Below are 24324 nucleotides of genomic sequence, written 5' to 3'. Positions count from 1 at the left end.
CCATTATATAAGGACCTCCCAGTTACGAAGGTAACTAGGGAAGTCGGAGATGGTTGAAGTCCCTTTTCACATCTACCTCTTAGTTGAACTTGTCTCTCTGTATCCAAGCCCCGACAGCTGCTGTGTATCGACCTTAGAATACTCAATGTGCAGATATCGACATCTTCAAAGTCACACATAACAAGATCGTACTGTCTGGGGTTTTGAAGAGCAGTAGCCCCTTCAACAGACTTCAGAGCTCTGTAGTCCACGAACACTGGATGTTATGTCTCGTACAGCTTTTGTCTAGTCAGAAGCCACTCCAGTGGCTAGTTCAAGAAGAGGACATAAAAGGCGGCTAACAGAACCAGAACTTGTGTAGCTGTACAGTATGTTTCAAAATTTTCGAATAGACGCAAGGTTTGCACCTTCTTGGTGGGTCTGATCTTTTGATGACCCGAGTGAAGAAGCCTGCTTTACCCATCATTGCGAGCATCACTAGCACCTAGGTACATCTGTGATTTCGTCGTCGACCCATATCACATACGACCATACCCACTGGAAAACTCGGGATCCCGTCCGCTCTCCCATAGATAAGCCAGTGAGGGCCGGATCAGTAGTTGAGTCGGTGACGATCAGCGAATACCTGGTGTTGTATGTTTTGTTTTATTTTTAATGGTTTTTATCGTTGATCTATGGCCAATTCTATCACAACCGCGGCTGCAGACTACAAGAGCAATCGTTTCACCCTCAACACCCAGGGCACGCGAGTCTGGAACCTAAAGGGCGACCTGGCTTAGGACAACAGTGACTTTAGGCCTAACGGCTAGGCTATACCTGCACAAGTCAGCTTTCTAAAGGTAGCGTCAAGCAATGGTTGTTCTATATATTGGAAGTGTGCAGGGTGATCAGATCTATAGTGAGCGGTGCGGTGCGGTGGACAACCACCACCACCCCCTATAGCTACGCAAGATGCCTTTACCCAGCAGTAAATCAGCTGTCCTGATCAAGACAGATATTCCCTGATCAGGCTTGGCTGAGACGCGATGGATAAAGTAGAGACTCTCAAAGTTCTTGTGTAGAGGTGATCAGAGTGTTCGTCATCACGAAAGACAGAAAGGATGCTCCCTTGAGCGTGGAAAAGTCCGATGAGTGTGTGGTCCTAATCTAAGTCCTTCCGTGTTTTCGAGGTTTCTATACCCCTGATCAGACCTTGCTTAGCTAAGAAATCTAAGAAACGGAACGCAAAGACCACCTCAATAGGAGCAGGAAACCCTGCCCCGTTCCAATATGCCGCCATAGGTCGTTCAAGCATGATGGTAGATCGAACAGGTAGTTTAGTAACAAATCTTTGCAGCTCCTAGCCGCACATAACTTGCATTTCTCTTGGTTTCAAGCGTGTCTCCCTGTCCGCACTTCCGTGTTTCTCTTTGTTTTCTAGGCTTGTTTTACATTTAGATTCATTATAGTTATAGTCTTTAGAAACACTAGGATCAATCTTTCCTAGCCTCCTCTAGCTTTGGTTCGAGTAAGCCATCGGCTATGTAATGGATATATAACGGACTAATCCCGTCCATTCAGTATTTGAAACCATCTTCGAAAGCCTCAAATCCCAGCTTATAGCAGCATATCTCAGGCGTTATCTCCTCAGGGATGCGAGGGCCCCATGGCTCCTCACGGGGTTTCCAGTTAATGTTCAGAAAGCTTCGATAGGGGCTCATGTCGGCGTACTTGATAGCTGAGCGGACCTGATCCACATTCCCTAGCGAGACTTCCCAACCAGCCTCCTCAATATCGTCGTCACTACTATCCTCAAAACGGTTGATCGCGAGAATACTCCCTGCATAGGACGCATCCATAATACGCTCAGGCAGGAACCACGAGGCTGCTTCAGCCTTATCAGCGATGAAGAGACGGCCCTGGACCTCCTGCTCGTAGTGATCTATACATGTTTTTGCACGCTATGCATCTGAGACTGATTGGGGCAAAGGCAAAGTGACAGCTTTGATTCTGTCGCTTTGGTGGTGCGGTCGTTTGCGATACCAATGAGTGCGATCAAAAAGGGCACGCGCGAGACAGGCTGAACGGGGCGGATGAGCAGTGTACGTCGTGTCATAGATGACAATGCCAAACGGGGGTCGCTGGGTTCGAAGGTCGGCTTCTGAGTCTAGCGAGCTCTCTAAGATTTCATAAGCCGCGAAGATTGGGGCGCCATCGTGGCTGGGCGCAGGCTGAAACATGGTTTTCTTCTTTGGGATTAGAAAAACCATCGGTGATGGTGGACTCTTGTTGTCATCTTCATCGTCCTCTGAAGCTTCGCTTTGTTCATTGTCCTCTTGGGCTTCTTCATCCTCTTCCGGGGAAGGACTGCGGTTGAAATCAGGACGGGGGCAGGCTCGGCACATGGTACGATGCGAGAGATCCGAGTTGTGGGAGAGGGGCTTAAATTCTATGAGTGTTGTCTCTGGAGTTTCAGATATTGCAGAGTATTTCGTTGGTTTATAAGATTTGATGGTAGGGGGGCGAGAAGTCAGATGTTACGTGCAGTAGTTATCCGTAACGATAACTACTGATAATACTACACATTGCAATGTGCCTTGCTGGCCAGGCAATTAGACCCGCTTGATTTGCTTGATTGAATTCCGGGGGTTTCTGGTTATTGTCTTCTTGAGTGGCCTGAATTGGCCTTTCACTTTCTTGAGATTGCCCACTTTGACCATTGATACTTGCATCACGCCGTAAGCTATTGTCATTTGCCCACATAGTTTTCATTGTTCTAGCCAACAATGTCTCTAGTGGTTCAAGTCGTCTTATTGCTTCATATTCTGCCCATCGTTCTAAAACATTCACTACAGTTGAGTTTCATTGGATAACAATTAGATCTCAAAGATATCCATTGGGACCCTGTGGGTAAAGATTAAAGTTTTGCGAATTTCCAGGAATGTCTTTGTACTAAAAGTGTTAAATCATGGTTAAATAATCTTTGCATCTTCTAGTTTTGCACTGCGGAGGGGATAAAATAGACCCTTGTGTATCCTGGCTTGATGTTGGCTTCTTGTTTAGCTAATGCCCACTACGATAAACAAGAGCCTGCAATGACGTCAACGATTCTGTGAAGGAATCTGTAACAATAGAAGTGATTCCTTAAGGAGAGCACGAATCATAATCAAGTTGGCAGTATCGTTTTGTGTCACGTTTGGTTGCTGCAACTCTAGAACTTTGTGGTCCCATAATAGAAAATGTTCGTTTTTCTGTGCCACCAGCATGTGCTGCTGTTGCGTTCCCATGTACGACAAAGCAGGTTGCCATGGTGTTGGTATGTGGTACCGCTGATCAAATCTGCGGGCTCCTCGGCTGATGGGTAACAGGCTGATAATTTTGCGGGACATGGGCTGGTCGTTTGAGTACCGTGAAGAGTACATGTTGTCCCGGGACTGCGGGTTCCCTGTAGCACCTGCACATCCAAACTGCATGTTGCTGTAATACGTTTTATTGCCGTCAGGCAGCATGATCAATGGTTGGCAGGATGGCGGGTGTGTAGCGTAGGGTTAGATGTTGTAAGAAGTTATCTTACTAGTAACATATGTGCTAGTAGTCCTTGACGTTGTAGGTCTACTACTGGAGGTAGTAATAACCGTTATTCTCGTAACGCACTTAGTCTGCCTTGCGCTTAAAGATTCCAGGCTCATAGAAATACTTTTAAGTGTAGTTAAAAGGCTGCATATCTTTGTAGCCATGCTTTGTCTAGATAAAAGGCTTTTTGGGCTTTTTTAAAAGTGAAGTAGAGCTGGCGTCTCAATTTCAACAAAAGAAATTGTGTAGGCAGCATAAGAATGTCCTATGGGAAGTTATTCTTAGTGATATCACCTCAAATAAGGGTCAAGTCGCTATCGTTAGATGCAAGACTGGTAGACAGCAGGTCGAGGTCTCACAGAGTACGAACCGTTAAGGTCATACAATGATAATAAATACATCAAGCCCCGGTAACGAAAATAAACTAACGCTTAAATATGTAATGACTATTCGTTTACAGTCGGCGCTTGTCTCGTCGAGTCCTTACATAAGTCTCTACCTTCATAATTCTCGTACACGGGTATCCTCTTGTGTCCTTGGTTCTTGTGGATTTAATAGCTTATAGCAAGTCGTTCTCAAAGGCTTCTTCTCAAGGTGACCAGTTCCCTATCTTCGGCCGCTGGCGCAGACCTGTTGTTGTGGCACAAGATCAATAGCTAGTATGGTTAGTGGTGGTTAGTCAGTCAGGTTGTCTGCTGCCCTTTCTCAAGCCGGCCAGTAGCTAGAGTATAGTTAATTATCGCTTAAAATGCTGCCATATCCAGCGATCAGTCGTATAAGTCTCTATCCTGCTTTCCTCTTAGACGCGCCGACACGTTGCTAGTCCTCACCCCCGTCACTTTTTACATTTTTTTGCATTGTGTCATCTTCGTCATATATTAGAAAGGAAATGCTTGAATGCCTCCATTGCCTCTCTGCACAGGCACACCTGTGACAGTGCAGTCCTTATCATGTATAGATCGCCGTTCAAGAGTAAAACCCCTGTTTGTATTTGTACAAGAACCCCGGCTTGTGTTCTAGCTAGTGTGTTATACAGCTAGCGCGCGTGTTTTTCAGGCAAAACTTTGTCGTCCTCTTGGAATACTCGCCTACGCCATCCAGTAGGGTCTAGCCGTTTTCATTTCTTTCTGCTCTTGCTATTATAAGCGCTGTAATGCCGCTTGATATCCTTTCGCCGCTAACGATCTCCCTTGATCAGCGGCTTCCATGCAGCTCTCTTGACCATTTGGCTTAGGTCTGCTTCTGCTGTGGTCCACGCTATCGGCACATTATTAGTCACGCCCCTTAGCTCCTTGATGGTCTTGTTTATACGTTTGATGGCTCTCTATCCTAGTTGGCAGTAATGCTAGCTGACGGCTTGTGTAGCTGCCTTGTTCCTACTCAGAGTTGTAATACAACTGTATCGCAGGCGATCTAGTAGCGCTCCTAATGTCCAGGGATAGGAGCCAGCTCGACTGTGGATTGATTTTGCTCTTCTCCGGCACCAAGTGTTTCCGTGGCGGTGGTTAGGCCACCAGTATGCAACGATACTATCAGAATCCGGTAATGGCACCATAGACGACGGTTCTATTCTTGGCCAAGGTACTCATCACCACAAGCGTCTACATCTATCCACTGCCGTTTTCTACCACCTCCATTGTCTCCTTATCCCCTAATCGTTCAAACCCTTTCTTTACATAGCTGTTTAGCATAGGGGTGGATCGTGTCCATTCTGGCGGGGCCAAGATCCAAGAAGTACCAAGGAACATAGATTGCAGTGTAGGGCAGGTTCACAGGCGAAGTGGAAACGGTGAAGTGTATAATCAATTTGTGCTGGCCCAATGATCACATACGACCACACCCACTGGAGAACTCGGGATCCCGTCCGCTCTCCCATAGATAAGCCAGTGAGGGCCGGATTAGTAGTTGAGTCGGTGACGATCAGCGAATACCTGGTGTTGTATGTCTTTTTTGTTAGCTTACAGCCAAGGTGGGGTCTCTATTCAACAATCACTGACAGTTTAAGAAGTTCTGTAGGTCTTAAGAGAAGATGGTCAGATTGCACTGTAGCTACACGTACGCATCTGTTGTAATAGCCGCTGCGCTTCCTAGTTAAGTACTTTACACTTGTGCCTGCCCTCTAGAGCCGTAAACGAGCTGACTGAAGCCCTTGCCACTGGACGCCGGACTGAGTCTCGCTCGCTGGCCAGGAGGCGCGAAGCTTGAAAATATCGCTCTTTTCGACGGCGCATCGCAGGTCGTGTCATTGTATTGCATCCATGCGCAAGCTGACCTAGCAAAGTAGGGATTGATTTTTTTCCCAACTTTTCTTTTTCAATCTTCACATTTGCTGAAGTTAGAATAAGCTCAATGGCAATCGCTTTTGATTGTAAGCTGTAAACGTGTTGTTAGAAAAGGGGGATTTGTGAATTTGTGAGGCAATAGGCAAGGCGCAGGCCAGCACCAGCCACATCTGGCAAGGGGTGCTCGGAGAGACACATGTTAATGGCACTAGTCGCAGTGCGATCACTCACGCTGTCGGTCTCTGCAGTAGCCTTTCCTTGAACAAGCCATTATAGGTGTCTTTCACATCAAAGCTGGGTAGGTTGAGCCCTTGGCGCCTCTACCATGCCGTATGGATGTGTTCGTAAAGCTGGGTGAGTCAAAGTGGTTGTGATGGATACCTAGAGGCGTCTTTTCTGGTCCATGATGGACCCCGATCAATACCAAAGAGAAGATAGCATGTTGACGTCTCTAAGGTAATGTATCAATTGCCTTTTTTAACTTGATATATCCATTTGGCTACGATGTTACCTATCATGCTGAGCCGTAATGAGAAGTTGGAAAGCCAGGCAACTACAGGAGGAATCCATATCATCTCAATGATGTTTGCAACGGAAAGACTATATTAGTTAACCCCGAGATGACACTGCTCCCTGCCGAACAAGTAAAAAAGAAAGCCAGATTACCAACAGCGGGCTAACAGCATCGCTAAATCCTCGTTCGCAACCATTGACGATTTACAACTCGTCCTCGCCGTTCCCAGCCCACATGTCAGTGATGATCACGGTTGTGTGACCATTGTTCATTGGGATTGGTTTCATGGGTAGGGTGAACACACTGCCATAGAAAATAGAAGACGTCAGTAATTGTCAATGTATAGAAGCTACTGAGGCGATGTATTCGTATCCAAGATATCAAAGAATGACTGGTTCACACAAGAAAGGAACTTACTCAATCCAAGTTGTCGTTGTGCTAGGTCCGGCGGCAGACGTGGTGACAGCCGGGTCAGAACCAGACTTACTTCCCGGGTTCGAGAGACAGACAACATCGCCAACATAGCGGCGGACGTTCTGACACGAGCTTCCAAGCTCTGCGTTCCAGGACACAATTTGAGCCCATGTAGCCTTCGCGGTGTTGGCGATAATTCCGCAGGTATCGCCGGCTTTGATGACGTACGGGTCGCAAGTAAGGGCCGTGGGGATACACAACAAGCTACCAGCGGCGGTAGGGAAATCGCCGCACCTGGAAAGCAGGTTGTTCGCCATCAGGAGCTGGGCCGTGTTGATGCGCTGCTGCTTGGCGACAGACTGGCATGTGTCCCCTTTCTGGACAATGTATGTTTTGCCGGCACATGTGGTTGCTGCTGTCGAGGTCGGAACCGGTGCAGTGCCCTGGGTGACCCAGGCAGGGCTTGCGACTGGGGCAGGTGTGACGGCCACGGTAGTCTTACAGGACGATGCAATCTGACTGAGGCCACTGGATAGGTCGGCGTTTGATGCCAAAGGCATTTCGATTTGTGTCTTGATAGCAGACAGCGCGCACTCATTGCACATCAAGTTCGGGTCGCCCGAGGCGGTTCTCAGCTGGTTCTCGGGGTTGATGCCGGCTAGTTTACCTAGTACCAAGTTGCAATTTTCACCAGCGCTGGTACGCCAGGCGCGGTCAGCATTACATGTAACTTCTGGACACTTGGTGTACGTACGCATTGGACGCACAGAGCACGTTGAACCGCTCCCATGCCAGCTCGGCACTGTAGCCAGCGTGGTAGCTGAGACCGTCAGGACCGTCGTAGCGACTGGTATTGCAGCCGGACTTCACCTGCTCCAGGTAACCACCGAGAGATACCCTGCAGTCCAACGTGCAAAGCAAGTCAATGGTGGTCTTATCGTAGAAGTTACCGATCTCTGTCGCCCACATCAAAGACGCGTCGCAGTTGATTGCCTGATTGAGGACTCCGATGCAAGTAGCGGTATAGCCCTTTGTGCCTTGAGGCACGTTGGGAAAACGAACATCAGCCACGACTTGGTAGTTGATACCAATCACAGCCCAGATGGCCGCAGACACGGACAGATCGACAAGCTTCATATTTGACGTTCACTTATTCGGGAGAAGAGGTGATGCTGGTTCAGTGGTGTGAAGATGAAGAACGAAGTTGTGGAAAGATGCAGGCGGATCGACCTTTAGCTGTAGCAATATCTTCGAAGGCAGCAGCGGCAAAACCAAAGGATTCGTTCATGTACCTACAACCGCTTACATTACCGACTCATTAGTGTTAAACCAGGTTGTCTTAAGCGGACGTGGAGACGATGGGGCTGATTTAAGAGCTTGTTGGCGCTAAGCTTTGGACAGTGAGACTGTCCTCGGTGTCTAACAAGGTTAATGAATCGTTCCGAGGTGGCACCGCAACCGGCAGGGGATAGACGAAGAGGGGAGTCTCTGTGGTACAGAAGTTCCAAGACATTGGCATTGTAACGTCCAAAATGCTTGGCTCGACGAACTCTAAGAACTCTCAACTTTATCCATATCTCTTTCCTAGGCATTCATATTCTATTCTGACTGTCTCCCACTCTCTTTGCTCTCGCCACAGAATGTTTATCGAGAACAACCCAGGCCAATCGGAACGGCCCGGACGCTAAGCTCAGGAAGCTCCACTAATCAGTCTCACCCCTTGCAATAAGGTGCCGGATGTTGGTACTCAATATCTCATGCGGTGATTGGCAAGGATCATCTTACAAAAGGGCACAGTCTAGGTCATTTGATTCTCCATATTATAAAATAATATGTTCTTCAAGAGTGGGACGTGCTTAAGGCGGGTAAAAGCAACCTCTACTTAATGGGGCAGAACAACCACTTTCTAACCAAATGCAGCCTCGTTTCCGAATCCCGTGTAAGTCGTGACTCAGGGTGATCAGTGCTCCGAACGACCGACAACCGAAAGTCCCTTCTGTCCAACGTTGTTCGGTTGTGACTATGTGGGCTTTTCAGGGTTCAGGTGTCGGCCCGGAAGCTCAGGCGAGCAGGATGTAACCTCGTTCCAACAGACAGCCCATTGGGGCTTCTCTGATGTCCACTTCTGAAGAAGGCAATTTGAGCCTCGTCCTCAAGGGTGACGAGAAGGCCGGTCTCAGATAGCTTGGATAAAATCTCCATATGCCTCGCTTGTGTTGCTAAGATCTTAGCCATGCATCTCTGGCCAACTCACGCTCTCTATCTCTCTCGCCTGATATTCACTTATCAACTCCCTCTGTGGCGGCACTTGTCGCACGGAGACGTCACTCTTTTGAATCTCTTTATCATCTTCTACATTCATTTATTGTGTCTTCTGCGGCGGTAGACACCGATCTTGCGCCAGCACCATGCTGTTTCTCGCAACGCTCCTGCTGGCAGCGCTTCTTGCTACCAGAAGCGTTGAGAGCAAGTCAGTCTTTGCCCATTTTATGGTCGGCAATACTGAGACGTTTGATATTGCAAAATGGGAAGACAACATTGCCCTTGCACAACAGGCACATATCGATGCTTTTGCTCTCAACATTGCACATGGCTGGAAGTACAACGACCAGCAAATCTCCAACGCTTTTGCGGCAGCCGGCGCCAAGGGCTTCAAGCTTTTTTTTTCCTTTGACTATGCCGGCGGGGATGTTCCTTGGCCAATGGCTGAAGTCAAGGCCCTCATCCAAAAATACGGCTCCTCTCAGGCTCACTTCCAGTACAACGGGAAGCCCTTTGTGTCAACCTTTGAGGGTCCTGACAACGCCGACGACTGGAAGAGCATCAAGGCTGACACAGGCTGCTTTTTTATACCGGATTGGTCATCTTTAGGCGCAGGCCCCGCCATCAATGCTGGAGACGGTGTGGCTGATGGTCTTTTCAACTGGGCCGCGTGGCCCTATGGGCAGCGCAACATGACGACTTATATTGACGCCTCGTACAACCAGCTGCTAGGCGGTAAGCCGTATATGATGCCTGTCTCCCCCTGGTTCTTTACCAACTTGCCAGGCTACAGTAAGAACTGGCTGTGGAAGAGCGGTGACCTTTGGTATGAGCGCTGGAAGCAGGTGGTGTCTATGGACTTTGAGCCTGAGTTCTTGGAGATCATTAGCTGGAACGACTACGGCGAGTCTCACTACATTGGACCCCTTGACAACACCCAGTATGAGGCTTTCCAAGTAGGAGACGCCCCGTACAACTACGTCAAGGACATGCCCCACGATGGCTGGCGAGAGCACCTGCCCTACCTGATAGATTTGTACAAGACCGGTACGGCTTCTTTTACAAAGGAGAGTATGGTCACCTGGTTCCGGACCTCGCTCAGTGACACCTGTGCAGACGGAGGCACCACCGGAAATACGGCTTCCCAGCTCCAGCTTGAGTACGAGGCGCGTGACCTGACGCCGGACCGCATCTACTTTTCGGTCCTCCTGGCCAGTTCAGCTGAGCTCAAGGTCTCATTCGGAGGCAGAGACTACTCTATCAAGGACTGGGACTACATCCCCGACGGCGGTGTAGGAGTCTACCACACCAGCATCCCTGTCCTTGGAACCGGCGGTGCGTGGCACGCTCAAGTCGTCAGGGGCAGTAGCACCATCATCGACTATCTAGTTCCACAGGGCATCTCAGGAGACTGTCCTTCCGGCGTCACCAACTGGAACCCTTGGGTCGGTTCAGCCTCTAGTGGAGGGTCCGTATCTGGGAAACCTCCTCGTGACTTGGCTGATCAAGTCTGCATCGCAGGCTGGGGCGAGGGCAATTTCAACGACTTGTGCGAGTTCACGTGCAAGTATGGCTACTGCCCCTCAAGTGCCTGTGTCTGCACCAACATGGGAGAAGCCATTAAGAAGCCGGAGTCCACAGGAGTGAAGGGCTACCCCGCTAATGGCGACGCAAACTATGGCGGTCTTTGCACATTTGCCTGCAACCTGGGCTATTGCCCGTCGACAGCCTGTGCCACGGAGGAACAACGCGAATATGTTCCAACCACATCGCCCTTCAACCCAAACACGTGCGTCACTGGTGGTGGACATGGCAGCTTCTCACGCATTTGCAGCTGGGCGTGCCATTATGGCTTTTGTCCCATCCTCTCCTGCTTTTGCTCTATGGAGGGTCCCCTCAACTTGCCACCTCCTGTTGTCAAGGTCAGCGGTATCAAATCCAACCTGGGCAACGACAACGGCCTCTGCGCTTTTGCCTGCTCGCATGGTTACTGTCCCTCTCCGGAATGCAGCTCAGATGACGGCGATACTTCTGACGGTAGTGGCGGCAGCAGCAGTGCTATGGACATCATCGTAGGATACTTCCAGGCAGACAGTATCTCGCGACGGGGCTGCGGACAGCGACCAGCGAACTTCGTGCCGACGGACTCGGTTAGCCACATTAATGTTGCATTTGGTTGGATCGAGGCTGGCACGTTCGCCCTGATTCCGGACGCCAACGGCGATGAAGATCAGCTGAGGCAACTTGCAGCGCTCAAGGGGCAGGCAACAGGGCTGCACGTTTGGCTAACGCTAGGAGGCTACGACTTTTCGACCGGATCACGGAAAGCGTCCGGCACACAGGGCATCTTTAGCGATATAGCCAGTACGCATGAGAACCGCCAGAAATTCTTGGCTAATCTGGTGTCTTTTCTCCAGAAATTCGGGTTCGATGGCGTCGATATCGATTGGCGGTGGCCCCAGACAGGTGAAGATGCGACCAACTACGTGATCCTGCTGGATGAGATGCGGGAGTACTTTGACACGCAGTCCGCAGGCTCTACTGCATGGGGAATCTCATCCACACTGCCGGTTGACACCACCATCCTAGGACGCTTCGACCTAGCCTCCATAGCCGCCTCAACCAACTGGATCAACCTTGTTGCCTTTGACATTGAGAGTACAGACAAGAGCACCACCCGAGCTATGTCAGACAAGAGCTCCATTGACGCATCACTCGGCTTCTTAACAAATGCTGGGGTACCACACACGCAGATCAATCTCGGTATAGGTTTCTTTGGTCGTACTTATGCTCTCTCCGATAAGTCCTGCACCGGTCTTGGCTGCTCAGCTTCTGGCTTTGGCGTGGCTGGGAAGTGCAGTGGACAACCCGGGTTCATGTCTTACGATGAGATCCAATCCGAACTTGCCATCGGCAGTGGCAGGTTTGACGACAAGACTGGCACTAACTACCTCAGGTATGTTGACTCATGCGCCATGCTATTCTTTTCAAACCGGAATTCTAACAATTGATGTAGCTACGGTGATGCTCAGTGGATCTCTTATGAAGACCGCAACTCCATCATTGAAAAAGTCAAGTACGCAAAAAGCAAGGGCCTCCTAGGCGTCGCCGCGTGGGCCATCGACCTGGATGATGATAATCACCAACTCCTGAACGCCACTCTCTACCCCGGAGGCCTCGGGAGCCTCTCGTTAACAACTGGCACAAACCACGACGACTCATCTAATTACACTAATGTGGACATCAGTAGCTGTTCCTGGAGTGACTGCACAACGTCAGGCATCCTGCATTGCCCGGTCGGCCAGCAGCGTCTCATCAGCGACCGCTGCAGTGTGGATCCTAGGTCAGGAGCAAAGCGTTACAAGGCTCTTTGCTGTCCTCTGGGACAAACACCCGACCCCAAGACCTGCGGGTGGAATCGGCTGGATGGCGGCGATTGTTCGGGGTCGGGATGTGATATCAACCAGGTCTCCATTGCTTCGGACAAGTGGTTCATCAATAACAAAGGAGTGGAGAACTACTGTTTCTATGGATCAGCCACCTTTTGCTGCGACGCCGTAGAGACGGGCGTGAACGTATGTGACTGGGACGATATATGTGTCAACATCGGTTCCAACGGCCTTCCCAGTACGGACAATGTATGTTCAAAGGGCCGCAAGTTCGTCACGTACGCAAAGCACGCCCCAGGCCATGGCACCTGTCAGGGAGACGCCAAGGCCAACTCATGGATGCCCTACTGCTGCGATCAGGACGTTGACACGTCTTCTTTCCAGTGGTCTGGCGTTGGGGCTTTGTTGACGGCGGCGAGTCCAAGTGCGCGTCGGCCAAAACCTGCCCTATTGGCAAGACTGCCATCGCCACGTCAAACCTGGGCGGCGGCGCAGACTGTACTTACAGCGAGCTGGGCGGCTCCACGTTTTTCAACCCTGCGCTCACCTACAACGTCCAACGCACGCTTTGCGCAGACCCCAACGCACTCAGGCGGCATATTGATACGCTCCCCATCCCTTTGGAGAATATCTTCCCCCATCCCGGTCCGTCGACGGACAAGCAGAAATGGGACGTCAAGCTGGACCCCACCATGGGCGGAGCCGATCCTACACCTGAAGAGAGCACCAACGCCGACAAGAACTCGTTTGGCTGGTACATCATGTCGGGCCCTGAGGCCGAGCTCACGTCTTTGAACAAGCGAGACGGGTCTCACTGGGAGCTTTTTGACTGTGAGGCGGGAGCGATGCACGAGAAGCGGCACACGGTTCGAGCCGTGTGTACCGACAACTCGGACGCAAGCAATTGCGGCATCATCCACAAAGGCCGAGGAGTGGCTGAGACGGTGGTGGAGATGCCAGAAGGGTGCGGCCCCGGGAGGTACGCCATGGCCGTCTCCTTGACGCCTTCTGACAACCAAACGTTGCCCCATCGCCTGGTCAAGAGGAATCCTCAACTGGCTGATGCCTATGTCTACGACTTTACATTTGACTACGATTTCTCTCCCCTACGAAAACGCGGCCGAGGATCTAACGTGCTGCTGCGTATCGACTACAGCGATGACCCAGGGTACTGGAGCGATATCGTCGCGGCAGCGCCGACCAAGCTAAAGCGATCGAAGCGTCAGATCGAGGAAGAGGTCCACCGCGACCACAATGGCTCGTACAAAAAGTACATGTATCACTTGTGGTCTATCGACAAGCGGTCGACATCCCAAGACGAACTGCATGAGCTGCACGCCCGCTGGTTCTCAAAGTCTGGAGCAATCAAGGACTGGATAGACCGGTTTAGTAAAGTGGACGCAGAGTACGAGTTGGTCAGACACCGAGTCAATGAGCAGATCCGCTGGAACCTCTACGACGAGTCGATAGCTTGCAAAATAAAGGGTGTCGACACGGTGGGCTACTTCAAGGCATGGGCCGACCTGAACGTAAACATTGAGACGTCGGCTCTAGTGACCCTAATTGGCAACATGGGCGACTTGAGTACCTTTGACGAGTCACACGTACTGTTTCGTAACAGCGGCTCGGTCAAGGCCTCTCTCAACGTAGAGGCGTTGGTGACCCTCCATTTCCTCACCGGCCAAATCGAGCTCTTTGGTCTGCAGAACTTTGGGGCGACCTTCAGCGTCCCCGGCATCGTGACGATCGGTCCCAACTTCCGAGTCCTCGGCCAGCTCCAGGGCACCGCCACGATGCACGGTCAGGCCCGCGTCGACCTCAGACTCGCCGAGTGGGACTTCACCCACCAGTTTCCCGATGCAAACGGTGGGATGACTGACGTCCTCACGACGGACATCAGTCCAAAATATTCCGGAGCGACGTCTGCGGACCCTATCAAGCCGTTGCAGGAGCCTGAGTTTTACTACGACGTTTCTGCAAGTGGCGAGCTCAACTTGATGGTAACGCCCAAAGTTACACTTGGCATTGTCTTCAACGATGACTCCATTCCTGATGCCTCTGTGAGTTCTAGTGTTTACACTCCTAACAGGAGACGTTGGACTTTGGCTAACCATGTAATTAGATCGACTTTGGTGTCAATGGTGCTGCGACCTGGTACGGCTCAGCTGGCTCAAATTCAGACACAGCTTGGGAATACTGTTATGGAGTCAACGCTCAAGCCGAGATGTTTGCGGAAGTCTCTGCCCCGTAAGTGTTGCCGTGGTATTGTTTGCTCTCTGGGGTGTCGATCCATGCTGACTTTCACCTCCTAGGTCCTTGTTTGGAGTCAGCTTGAACAGATACTACAGCATCTGGAGCACCGGAACGGTTTGTTGCTTGAATTCTTCCTGCGCTCATTCTATGATCCGCCTGCCTCGACAAGAACAAGACTGACGCTTTGCACAGTTCCCCATCGTTGAGAAGAAATGTGCTGCCGCGGCACCATCGCTCACACAGACACAACCAAGCAAGCGGTCCGCCAAGCTGGTAAAGAGAGATAACTTGATTGGATCTCTAATTTGCCCTGCAGAGTCCACAGCAAACGCTTCGGATGTCGGTACTTGCCCAGTATGTGGGGTGAATGCTGACAGTTCTGGTTCTCGGCGAGTCAAGAAGAGGTATGGCTACATCCTCGAGGAGAGGGCCGACGCATGCCCGCTTCTGAGTAGTGATATCTGCTCATATGCCGACTCCTCGAGTGTCTCTGGGCGCTCAACACCAAACAACGACACCACCCCGTCCCTGGTCGAGAGGCAGGCCAACCTGAAAGAAATGACAGTGACGTTCGGTGGTAAATACCCTAATATCGATCTCGATGTCGGGCGGTATGCGCCCTGTGGGAAAGCCAAGAATAGCCCATATATCCTGAAGAACATCGTCACTATTACTCCCGGACTGGTCTGCAGTCCGACCATTGTCTTAATGGATGATGCTACAGCTAAAGCTTTATACTCAGAAATTGGGTTTGAAACGGAACACATCTACGAGCCGCAGACGTTGACTGCATTTTACGAATGGCTCGGCAAAGGGGCAGGTACCACGGTAGGCGCCTACTCAATGGCCACACCAGAATGGGTGGCTGAGGTGTTACTCGGCGAACTCAAACTGGGCGGCACCGGTCAGACCTTCCAATTCGATCAAAGTTTTCTCGGAATCACTGTAAACCCTCAAGGCAATACGGTGCACGAAACTCTGGCGTTGGGCTTCGGTCGGTCAGACACCATCAGAGTAGGAAACAAGTTCTCTAAGGAGCGCAGCGAGTCCCATCTCGCACTGGTACAGTGGGAGACGAATAATTATAAAGGGGTATGGATGGGTGGCGGTACACCCAGATACAACCCGACCAAGGTTAAACTCAAGAACGATCGGCAAACGCTCCGCGACATCATGGCTACCTTCACGTTTCTGAAATTCGTGCCGCCTAATGCGCTGACGGGCCAGAAGTATGCGAAGAACGAGGCCATCTGGAACAAGTGGATGCGCGTCTCCAACTGGTTCGACTTCGTGTTCTCTGAGTTTGATCGGCAGTTCACCGCCATCAACGGTTGGAACTTCTGGCCTGGCCACCCTGTGAACAATGCAGGCGGAAACCCATCGCTGCGCGCCTTGTACGCTGAATTCATTGAGGATCAACTGGCTACTATTGAGAGGAACGTGGCTACTTTCCTTGCGGATGCCGAGAGGAAATATCTTAACGTGCATGCACCCGTTAATCCCCAGGGTGTGCGCGTCTGGGACGATGACACCGACCCAGCCTGGTATTACTCCGCTTTTGGGCCTGGCGGCTGGGCTACAGCTCCGGTGGCCACCTTTCCTAGGGTTGCGGCAAGCAACGGCTGGTCCGTTTATGGCGCTACGGGCCATCTGAGCATGATGGTAGATGGAGCAGGGAACTTTGTGACCGGTCTTGCGGCTCCGGATCGCATATGACTGTGCATTTCTTGTACAACAATCTTCTTTCCTTTTGTAAATATATAAGATAGATGTGCACTAAGAGCACCATAGTTAACCTTTTCTAGCCTCCTCTAGCTGTCGATTAAGCACGCCATCAGGTACAAAGTGATTGTAGAAAGGCTGAAGTGCATCCACCATCTCTATAAAGCTGTCCCCAAACCCCTCAAACCCTTCCCTCAAGAATTCCACACCGGGTCTTTCAGGAAAGGCATAATTTGGATAATCAGTAAGTAGCTGCTGCTTGCGGGGTTGCCAGTTAATATGAAGATAGCTACCAGAGCAACTTGCATCAGGGTTGCTCTTAGCTGGATGAAACGGCTCTCTGTTACTAAGCGCCTTTTCCCAAGAGGCTACATCGTCATCGCTATCTTCCTTAATGCAGTTTATAGCGAGGATATTCCGCGTAAACATCCTATCCATAATGCGCTCAGGCAGAAACCAAGAGGCCGCCTCAGCCTTATCGGCAATCAGAAGGCGGCTCCGGATCTCTTGCTCATGGTGGCGGATGCAAGCCTCTACGCGTTCTTCGTATGAGAAGGATTGCGGCAAGGGTAGCGTAACAACCTCAAGCCGGGGTAATCGACCTCTGCGAGACAGTATGGTGCAGTCAAACATAGCGCGCACGAGCTGAGTGCTGCGGGTAGGGCGGGCAGTGTGTGTTGTGTCGTAGACAACAATGCCGAACATGGCACGTTGGGACCGAAGTTCAGCTTCTATTTCTTGAGTGGTGATTGGGACTTGATAGGCGGCGAAGGTTGGGGCGCCGTCGTGGCTAGGCGCGGGCTGGACAACGGTCTTCAGTAGTTGAGGTGGTCGTGGTCGGCAATATTCCTCTTCTCCTTCATCTTCCTCTCCTTCATCTCCCTCTCCTTCATTGTTTTCTTGCGCTTCTACCACTTCTCCTCGGGAATCATAACGGGAAGGGAATGCTGGGCAAGGGCAAAGCTGGCACATCGTAGGATGCGATGTCTGCGGTGATTGAGGAGCACAGATTCGAGGTGTGTGTTTGTTGTTTTAGGGATTTTTAATAGAGAGAGAGAGGAAATATGTTTGGTGGGGTTGGTGGGGTTTAGTGGGGGGGGGGGGGGGGGGGGGGGGGGGGGGGGGGGGGGGGGGGGGGGGGCGGTTTAGTCAAAATTCACTGCCGCTGCTGCCTACCTTGATCTCCGTCAGCACCGGGACCAAGCCCTGCTCTCTTATCTATTACCCGATATTTGCTCTCCTTGATCACCTGCACACCAAGGCCAGTAACAGCATCGCCAATCTTTCAGGAAGCCAATGAACATGGCAAGATATTAGGTAGATGTGGCGTCATTGTCAAGCTAAAGGTTGGGGTCGTGGACAGCATCAAGAGACGGGGTTTCCCCTCTCAAATCATGGCGGTTGATACCAGAAGGATGTATGTTGAACAAGGATTCAACACTGTATCGTGTGTGTAATCTCCGTGAACTCTCAACAGAGTACGGTATCTGCCATGAGCGAGGCCGCATTTCTTTCATCCATTTGCAAATAGCACATTGAGGCGAGAACGGGTTCGCTTGCTGCTTGAGTTCTTCCGACAGACTTCTGATGAAGTAGAGCTGGCGGTTCCCGCTTGCTCGAGGGAGGCCCAACAGCAAGCGGAGTAGTGCGTGGTTTGATGAATATGTTAGAGTCCTCATTGGCAACTCCAGTCATCTAGGTCCCTTGACTATGTTCTCCTTGAGCCAACTGGTCTAAAGTCGTGACATAATTCCCATGGATCGAACTTCAACAACAATGACAAATCAGGCTCAAATAAAATAATCATAACCTCAACTGGGTCGGCTTCTGATAGTCTGGACAACATTCCGAACAGTGCTGGAATGTTGCAGCTCGTATACAAGGTATTCGGATTCAACGCTGTGAGACAATGCTTACCAAGTTGACTTGCGGTTTTTGTAATCTTGAATGGCGACTGTATGCTCGTCACGATATGATGTTTGTATTAACTCTCCACTTGAATGTTTGAATCCCGTTCATTAAAACAAGATCAGGTTTTCAGAGACGCAGCGATTTATTGCGACGAACAGACAGGCCCAGGATTTCTTCCGTCTACAGGAAGATAGTAAGTCGACTGATTTAGGGCCGCTTGCGGTTAAAAGCCAGCCGTCGAGCCACTACTCCTCCATCGACGTGATGATCGACTGACTGACTCCTCGGACACGAATAACCAGAGCCGGTAATGTCTGAGATTATAGATCGATTGTGAAAAGGGGCTTTGAAATTAGGATAAGTTCAATCAGTGTATCACTAGACAACAGGTTCACATTTCACCAACATGTACACAGGGATCAAATGACATAGTAAGTAGAGTGGGTATAATATTCAGTCAGATGTGACAATGGTTCTATATATGTCACGCGGGAAATGCGTAGGCTCAAGGCGATGTTATCGCCATTCTCTTTGGAGTCTCACAGCTGCAACCCAATATCGGCATCAAGCACAAGCTTTGCCCTGGCCTCCGTGTTTCTCTTCTTTCTGTCGATAGTTTCCTCCATCTTCCTCAAAGCAGCCTCTCTATTCACCAACTTGGAGAATGCTCTCAGCGTATAGTCGTCTGCCTCGTACCCTGCGGCCTCGAGCCGCTGTAGCGACTGCACCGTCTTATTGACGTCCTGGTTCTTGGCGTGGCCTGCGACCAAGGTGTTCCATGTGACGAGGTTCGGCTCCACGCCGTGCTGACGCATCATGGCGAGGATGCGTTCCCCCGAGCCCTTCTCCTTGTGGAACAGAAATCCATGCAGGAGGATGCTCCATGTGAAGACGCTTGGCGCCGGGTGAAGCGGCAGCGAGGGCGACGACGATGTAGCAAGAGTGGCCTCGACTGCCAGTTTCTTCGTGGCGCTGGTGGACTTGCTTCGCTCCTCGAGCGTGTGCTTGAGCATGTCGCCAATAATATCTAAGGCCGCGCGGAGCATGCCCGGCGACTCGCATAGCGCCTTGATGACAACGTCGTATACGAAAGTGCCCTTTTCTCGGACGAAGTTGGTGGCGACGGGACTGCCGTTGGAGATGAGTTGTCTGAAATAGGCGTAGAGCGAGATCAGATTGATCGGCTGTGAGAGACTCTTCACGTAGGCTATGAACATAATGCCCAGAGTGGCGCCTGTCGGGCTCAGCTTGTCCGGGACTGCGGACATGGCCGCATCTAATGCAGGGAACAACTGCCGGGCTAATTGCCAGTCCGCGGGCATCTCCAAACCCCGTGAGGCATCGAGGTAACGCGAGAGGTCGACTGGGATGAGCGACTGCAAAGGCGCAAGATGAAAGATCTTGGAGTAGAAGTGCAGCATCGGGCCGAAGGCTGGCACAGAGCCAGGGCCTGCACTCTTGTTGTCTTTAGTCTCCGCCTCAGAGAAGTGAAGGAGGGAAAACAACAAATCATTGAGGAACGGCACATCGATTGCATTGTGCTCGGCAGCACCTTCTACAACACGTTCGACAGTGGATGCCGAAAGAGCTCTCTTCGCTCCGTCGAGAAGGGTAGACCACATGATAGAATCCGGCTCGATGTCGTGCCGTTGCATGACCTGGAAAACTTCCCAAGCCTTCCCCGGTTGGCCCGTCAAGCACAGCGACCTGATTACTGCCGTATAGTTAACCATATTGGGGACGAAGTCATGCTCAAGGAGGACACCAAATGCGTCCGCAGCGGAGAACTCGTCGCTTGTTTTGATGTTCTTGGGCTCAAGGGCAAGAATGGAGGTGCAGAGACTTGACCACTGACTTGAGTTGAGATCGGCGCCTCCGTCTTCGATAGCTTCGATGGCCATCTGCAGAGCAAGCTCCTTGTTTTGCGGGGTCTTTGCAAGTCGGCTAGCCATGTGTAACAAAGTATGATGGTGTAGATTGTGGCCATTTTCCCTCAGGCAATGATAAAGTGCCTCAACATTCTCGATGCTCGTGGTGGCCGTAAGGTTGTATATGGTGTTTTGCGGTAGACGAACATGATTTTGAGGCGTCTTGTTGATGATCGCAATAACAAAATCGCACAGAGACTTGGCATGAGTTGCAAGTGCGTCACCAGCCAACTCTTGACCTTGCCATTTGGCAAGAAAGTGAACAGCATCCTTGAGAGCATAGCCCGGTGGTGTAAAGTCCTCGGTGGTAATCTCAAGAAGAGGCAGCGCTCGATCAGGGCAAGACCATAGAGCGGAAAATGTGAGAGTATGCCAACTTTCAGAATCAGCTCTCTTTTGAATGGGCCATGAAGCCCAGTTTTCGATCGCATGTTCAACGGCTTGACGGTCCATAATCCAATTCAGCCTTTCAGGCACCTTATAAGAGGAACCTCGCGCCGCAAACTCGAATAGCCTGATAAAGTCGTTCTTCCAGTTCGCAAAGCGCTTCAGTTCTGTCTCGTTGAGATGATGCCGCAAGTATCCGTATTCCTGGTATCTCGTATTCTTTTCTCGTGCCAGCTCGTGTGCCCAAGGGCCAGTCTTCGTCGGGGTTGCGGCCGTCTCGGCCTCGATGCGTTGAACGGATTGTCGCGCGAAGAAATCCGGTCGATTCCTGATCATGTCGATGCCAGGATCGGATGCTAGGTACTTTGGTTTGATCTTTCGAATCCTGAACGGCATTTGGCCAGAGGACGGGCTGACCACGGTGCTTTCGTGTCGAGCTTGGAGGAGCACCTGGGCTTGGCCAGCGTTGAAGGACTGACGGCCACGTCGTTGAATGCGCTGCAAACATGGCCGGCATACGAAAGGTTGCGACATTGCGCTGGTTTGAACGGAGAACCAACGCGGAAGTGTAGGGTTAGCTTGAGAAAACCCTGGGCTGGTGAGGCGGCATGTTCAAATTGCAGGATGGTCGTAGTGTTCGTCGAGTTCAAGGTTGCTAGGTTGGAATCGCGAAATTTCGGACGCTACAGCTCCCCAGAGTACCCCTGCACTTCCCGAAGCTAATTGCGACTATGGAAAGCCCGTGCATCTTTAGCGCATTCATGGGAAGTGTTCCGCCGTGGCTGTAATGGCTTTGGCAAATTTCCGCCCCACTACCAGCCGGCCACCAACCTTCGACCGTAAACTTCTCGATCGAACGCGCTGGAAAAGGATCAATATCGGACTGTAATCCCCGATCACCGACCTCACAAACCACCACGCTACACTCTCGACAATTATACCTTCTTCTCTTACGAAACCTGCCATCACGCAATGTCCAGCTCGCAAGGGACCCTGAGCGCCGTGACAGACGACCGCAAAGCGCGCCTGGCGAAGCTCAAGAACCTGAAGAGAAAACAACCAACGGACGAGGTCGTTCCCCCGAGTCAGAACGTGCAGCCTCGCCGCCAGCAGAGCCAGATGTCACAAAACTGCACCTCTCCGGCCGAAACTACGACCCGGAAGCACGAGGACCCAAGCTCGGTTTCGAGGCGCCTCCCACACAAGATTTGGAACAGCCCACGCTCGAGGAGCTCGCGGCAGACATTGAGGCCGACGTAAGGAAAAAGGCGGCTGAGGAATCGCAAGACGACAAGGGCATAGACCTCTTCAAACTTCAGCCGAAAAAGCCGAATTGGGACTTGAAAAGAGATTTGGAGAAGAAGCTAGAGGTCCTCAACGTGCGGACGGACAATGCAATTGCGAAGCTTGTGAGGGAGCGCATCACAGGTGCGCAGAAGGCGGCAACACAGGCGAAGCAGGTCGATGCAGGGAGCAGAGAGGGCGACGCGGCTGGAATGGACGGCATCGCGCTAGTTGAAGGTGTCCGCGTCCGTGAGAGAGAGGAAGAAGAGGACGAAAGACGAGAGAAGGAGGAGGATGACGATTTGGCTAGCTGAGGCGAAAGCATCATGTATGAGACGGTAAAAGTTCCTTGTATTATGGCTTCAGATCAGGCATTCTCCGTCTGATCTTCATCTAATTGATACCCAACGGCTACCTGCCCATGTTCAATGACTGCGTCAGAGCCAGTCTCTTGGAAAACGGACTGAGACTGCGCTCCCGCTCTAATTGTCTTTGCTCCGGTCGTCTCTCCTGCCTTTCGTTTCTGGCAACACGGTCAACCCGGCGCTCGGGGCCGTCTCCATACCCAGAGTTTCTGGTACCACCTCGGCCTAGACGGCCTCCGCCTCTCGCGCCCCGACGGTCGGGTGATCTTGACAGCGACCTCCGAGTGCTGTTAGCACCGCCGTCACGAGAGATGGACGATTCTCTTGAACCGGATGGGTCGCGAGCAACGCCGCTCCCGGCTGGTCTCACACGGTCTTCGTCCCTCTCACGGTACTTTCTCTCGTAGGTTTCGGGGGGCGAACGGCTGTCCCGAGACAAAGATCTTTGGCGACGTCTAGGCGGAGACTGTGTGTGTCTGCTCCTGCCTGAGCGCCTGGAGACGGGGCGAGCATCCTCGCTCTCTGGGCTGAACGATCTTGGCCTGGAGGGCTTGCGGTCCTCGGGGGATCTCTGCCTCCGACGAGAAGGCACTGGGGATGGTGAACGTCGTCTGGGCGGCGGTGGCGGCGAAGCAGAGCGGCTCGTTGAAATGGTGGAAACGGAGTCAACGGACTCGGACCGTTGGCGTTTGCTCTCAGTTTTTCTGATGAGCTCATCGTCCCTCTCTTCTAATTCCCGCTTTCTGGCCCTTTCAGCCTCCTTCTTTGCAAGTTCAGCATCTGCAATACCCTTCCTACATCTCACGTTAGCAGACAATTCGATTGACAATGCAAGCCGGAGTACTTACTTGCGATCCGCATCGTCTGGGGTTTCATTCGTCAACTTTGGCATGAGCTTCGGGTTGCGCAATTGCTGAGTTCGAGAGGGCCGAGACACGTAGGGACGGGTCTGGGCCGGCTCCTTGCATTCGTATGAGTAGTGACGTTCTGTGGAAGTTAGCGCAGTGTTTGTGATGAAGCGATCAACGATGAACTTATCTCTCTTGAGACACTTTTGGCACTGGACGTTTGCTGGTGTGGATTGGCGAGGGCCGCCACGTCCTCTATAGGGGTGCATGACTGACGATTGCTGTCTGTTTGATGGGCTTTTGGGGGTTTACTGCCAGTTTCTCGCTGTTTCGGCGTCCTGTACCAAGACGTGGTCTATTTCAGGATTTGATCTGCGGTATGGCAGGTGAATGCAGGTTGAACGGTTTCTCGTCTCTCTTGCTAACAGAGAACCTGAATCTTTTAGTAACAATCTCGTCGTGCTAAAAGATACCCGATCGAAGGTTGGTATTTCGTTCCTGGGGAACGAAGCTGATCAATGCCTGCAGTTTAATTCGTTTGGTGTTTCTGCTCAGCAATGGGATTCGATTTTGAGAGACCGGCGACACCAACCAACGTAAGGTTGGTTGCTTATGTAAGGTCACCTTAAGGTAGTGATCCGCATGGATCTCCCAGACACGAGAGTCCTTTCCTCGGGGGCGCGTATGTCGAACAGTGACCGGAAAAGCACCAGCCCCTCCGTCTACGCACCAGCCACACCCACTTCGAAATCTGCCGGGACTAAGCCACTTTCGGTTCAGGCTTTGGCCTTTTGTCTCTCGCCAGCGCCAACCTACTAAGCCCGAGACGAGACCTGCTCAATCCTCACCAGAATTTGTGACCACCACTCGATTCTTCAGCTTGACGTCCCACACGACGTTGCGGAAGGGATGGCAGCCGTCTGACACCATCTAATACCGACTTGAGACCGCTGTCCGCTCGATTGGGAGTTGCCGGCATTTAAGCTTCTAGCTCCTCTACCACGGCTCTACGACCGAGAAATAGAGACCAGAAGAGAAGAGGAACCTCACACCTTTTTCCCGGAGTCAGTTATCGCGACACAATTCCATTATTTATATTCCAGATACCTCGCTTGCACACCGTGAGCGAGCTAGCGAAACAAATTGCCAAGGGTGAGTGAGCCTGAGCCTGTCGGTTCCGTTCTCCAGTTTCCCCATCTTCTTTTTCCCTTTC

The 24324-nt window shown here is 51.5% G+C and overlaps 6 protein-coding genes and 2 non-coding genes across 8 annotated transcripts; 4 read left to right on the top strand and 4 right to left on the bottom strand.

The window, feature by feature from the left end:
- Positions 1-522: 522 nt before the first annotated feature.
- ColSpa_rRNA_045 lies at positions 523-638 on the top strand. Its single transcript, XR_007414276.1, has one exon. It is a non-coding gene; the product is annotated as a 5S ribosomal RNA (ribosomal RNA).
- Positions 639-1556: 918 nt separating this feature from the next.
- Positions 1557-2384, bottom strand: ColSpa_11149 (uncharacterized protein; the record flags this gene model as incomplete). Its single annotated transcript, XM_049277361.1, has 2 exons — positions 1557-1921; positions 2048-2384. 2 exons carry the CDS (start codon positions 2382-2384, stop codon positions 1557-1559), a joined length of 702 nt encoding a protein of 233 aa, XP_049133318.1.
- Positions 2385-5380: 2996 nt separating this feature from the next.
- ColSpa_rRNA_044 lies at positions 5381-5496 on the top strand. Its single transcript, XR_007414275.1, has one exon. It is a non-coding gene; the product is annotated as a 5S ribosomal RNA (ribosomal RNA).
- Positions 5497-6551: 1055 nt separating this feature from the next.
- On the bottom strand, positions 6552-7899 carry ColSpa_11148 (uncharacterized protein; the record flags this gene model as incomplete). Its single annotated transcript, XM_049277360.1, has 3 exons — positions 6552-6651; positions 6766-7429; positions 7530-7899. 3 exons carry the CDS (start codon positions 7897-7899, stop codon positions 6552-6554), a joined length of 1134 nt encoding a protein of 377 aa, XP_049133317.1.
- Positions 7900-9170: 1271 nt separating this feature from the next.
- On the top strand, positions 9171-16382 carry ColSpa_11147 (mutanase Pc12g07500; the record flags this gene model as incomplete). Its single annotated transcript, XM_049277359.1, has 6 exons — positions 9171-11980; positions 12041-12651; positions 12798-14473; positions 14536-14660; positions 14726-14780; positions 14859-16382. 6 exons carry the CDS (start codon positions 9171-9173, stop codon positions 16380-16382), a joined length of 6801 nt encoding a protein of 2266 aa, XP_049133316.1.
- A 2456-nt stretch (positions 16383-18838) lies between these two features.
- On the bottom strand, positions 18839-21148 carry ColSpa_11146 (protein Rf1, mitochondrial; the record flags this gene model as incomplete). Its single annotated transcript, XM_049277358.1, has 1 exon — positions 18839-21148. The coding sequence occupies one exon, from the start codon at positions 21146-21148 to the stop codon at positions 18839-18841; it is 2310 nt and encodes a 769-aa protein (XP_049133315.1).
- A 438-nt stretch (positions 21149-21586) lies between these two features.
- On the top strand, positions 21587-22212 carry ColSpa_11145 (pre-mRNA-splicing factor CWF18; the record flags this gene model as incomplete). The annotated part of the gene is given in 2 exon segments (XM_049277357.1): positions 21587-21698; positions 21713-22212. The coding sequence occupies 2 exon segments, from the start codon at positions 21587-21589 to the stop codon at positions 22210-22212; spliced, it is 612 nt and encodes a 203-aa protein (XP_049133314.1).
- A 97-nt stretch (positions 22213-22309) lies between these two features.
- On the bottom strand, positions 22310-23380 carry ColSpa_11144 (uncharacterized protein; the record flags this gene model as incomplete). Its single annotated transcript, XM_049277356.1, has 2 exons — positions 22310-23057; positions 23112-23380. The coding sequence occupies 2 exons, from the start codon at positions 23378-23380 to the stop codon at positions 22310-22312; spliced, it is 1017 nt and encodes a 338-aa protein (XP_049133313.1).
- Positions 23381-24324: the final 944 nt, after the last annotated feature.

This window comes from Colletotrichum spaethianum, assembly GCF_022836535.1.
Source record: "Colletotrichum spaethianum MAFF 239500 DNA, contig42, whole genome shotgun sequence".
NCBI lineage: Eukaryota > Fungi > Ascomycota > Sordariomycetes > Glomerellales > Glomerellaceae > Colletotrichum > Colletotrichum spaethianum.
This window is presented reverse-complemented; position numbering and strand designations above follow the sequence as displayed.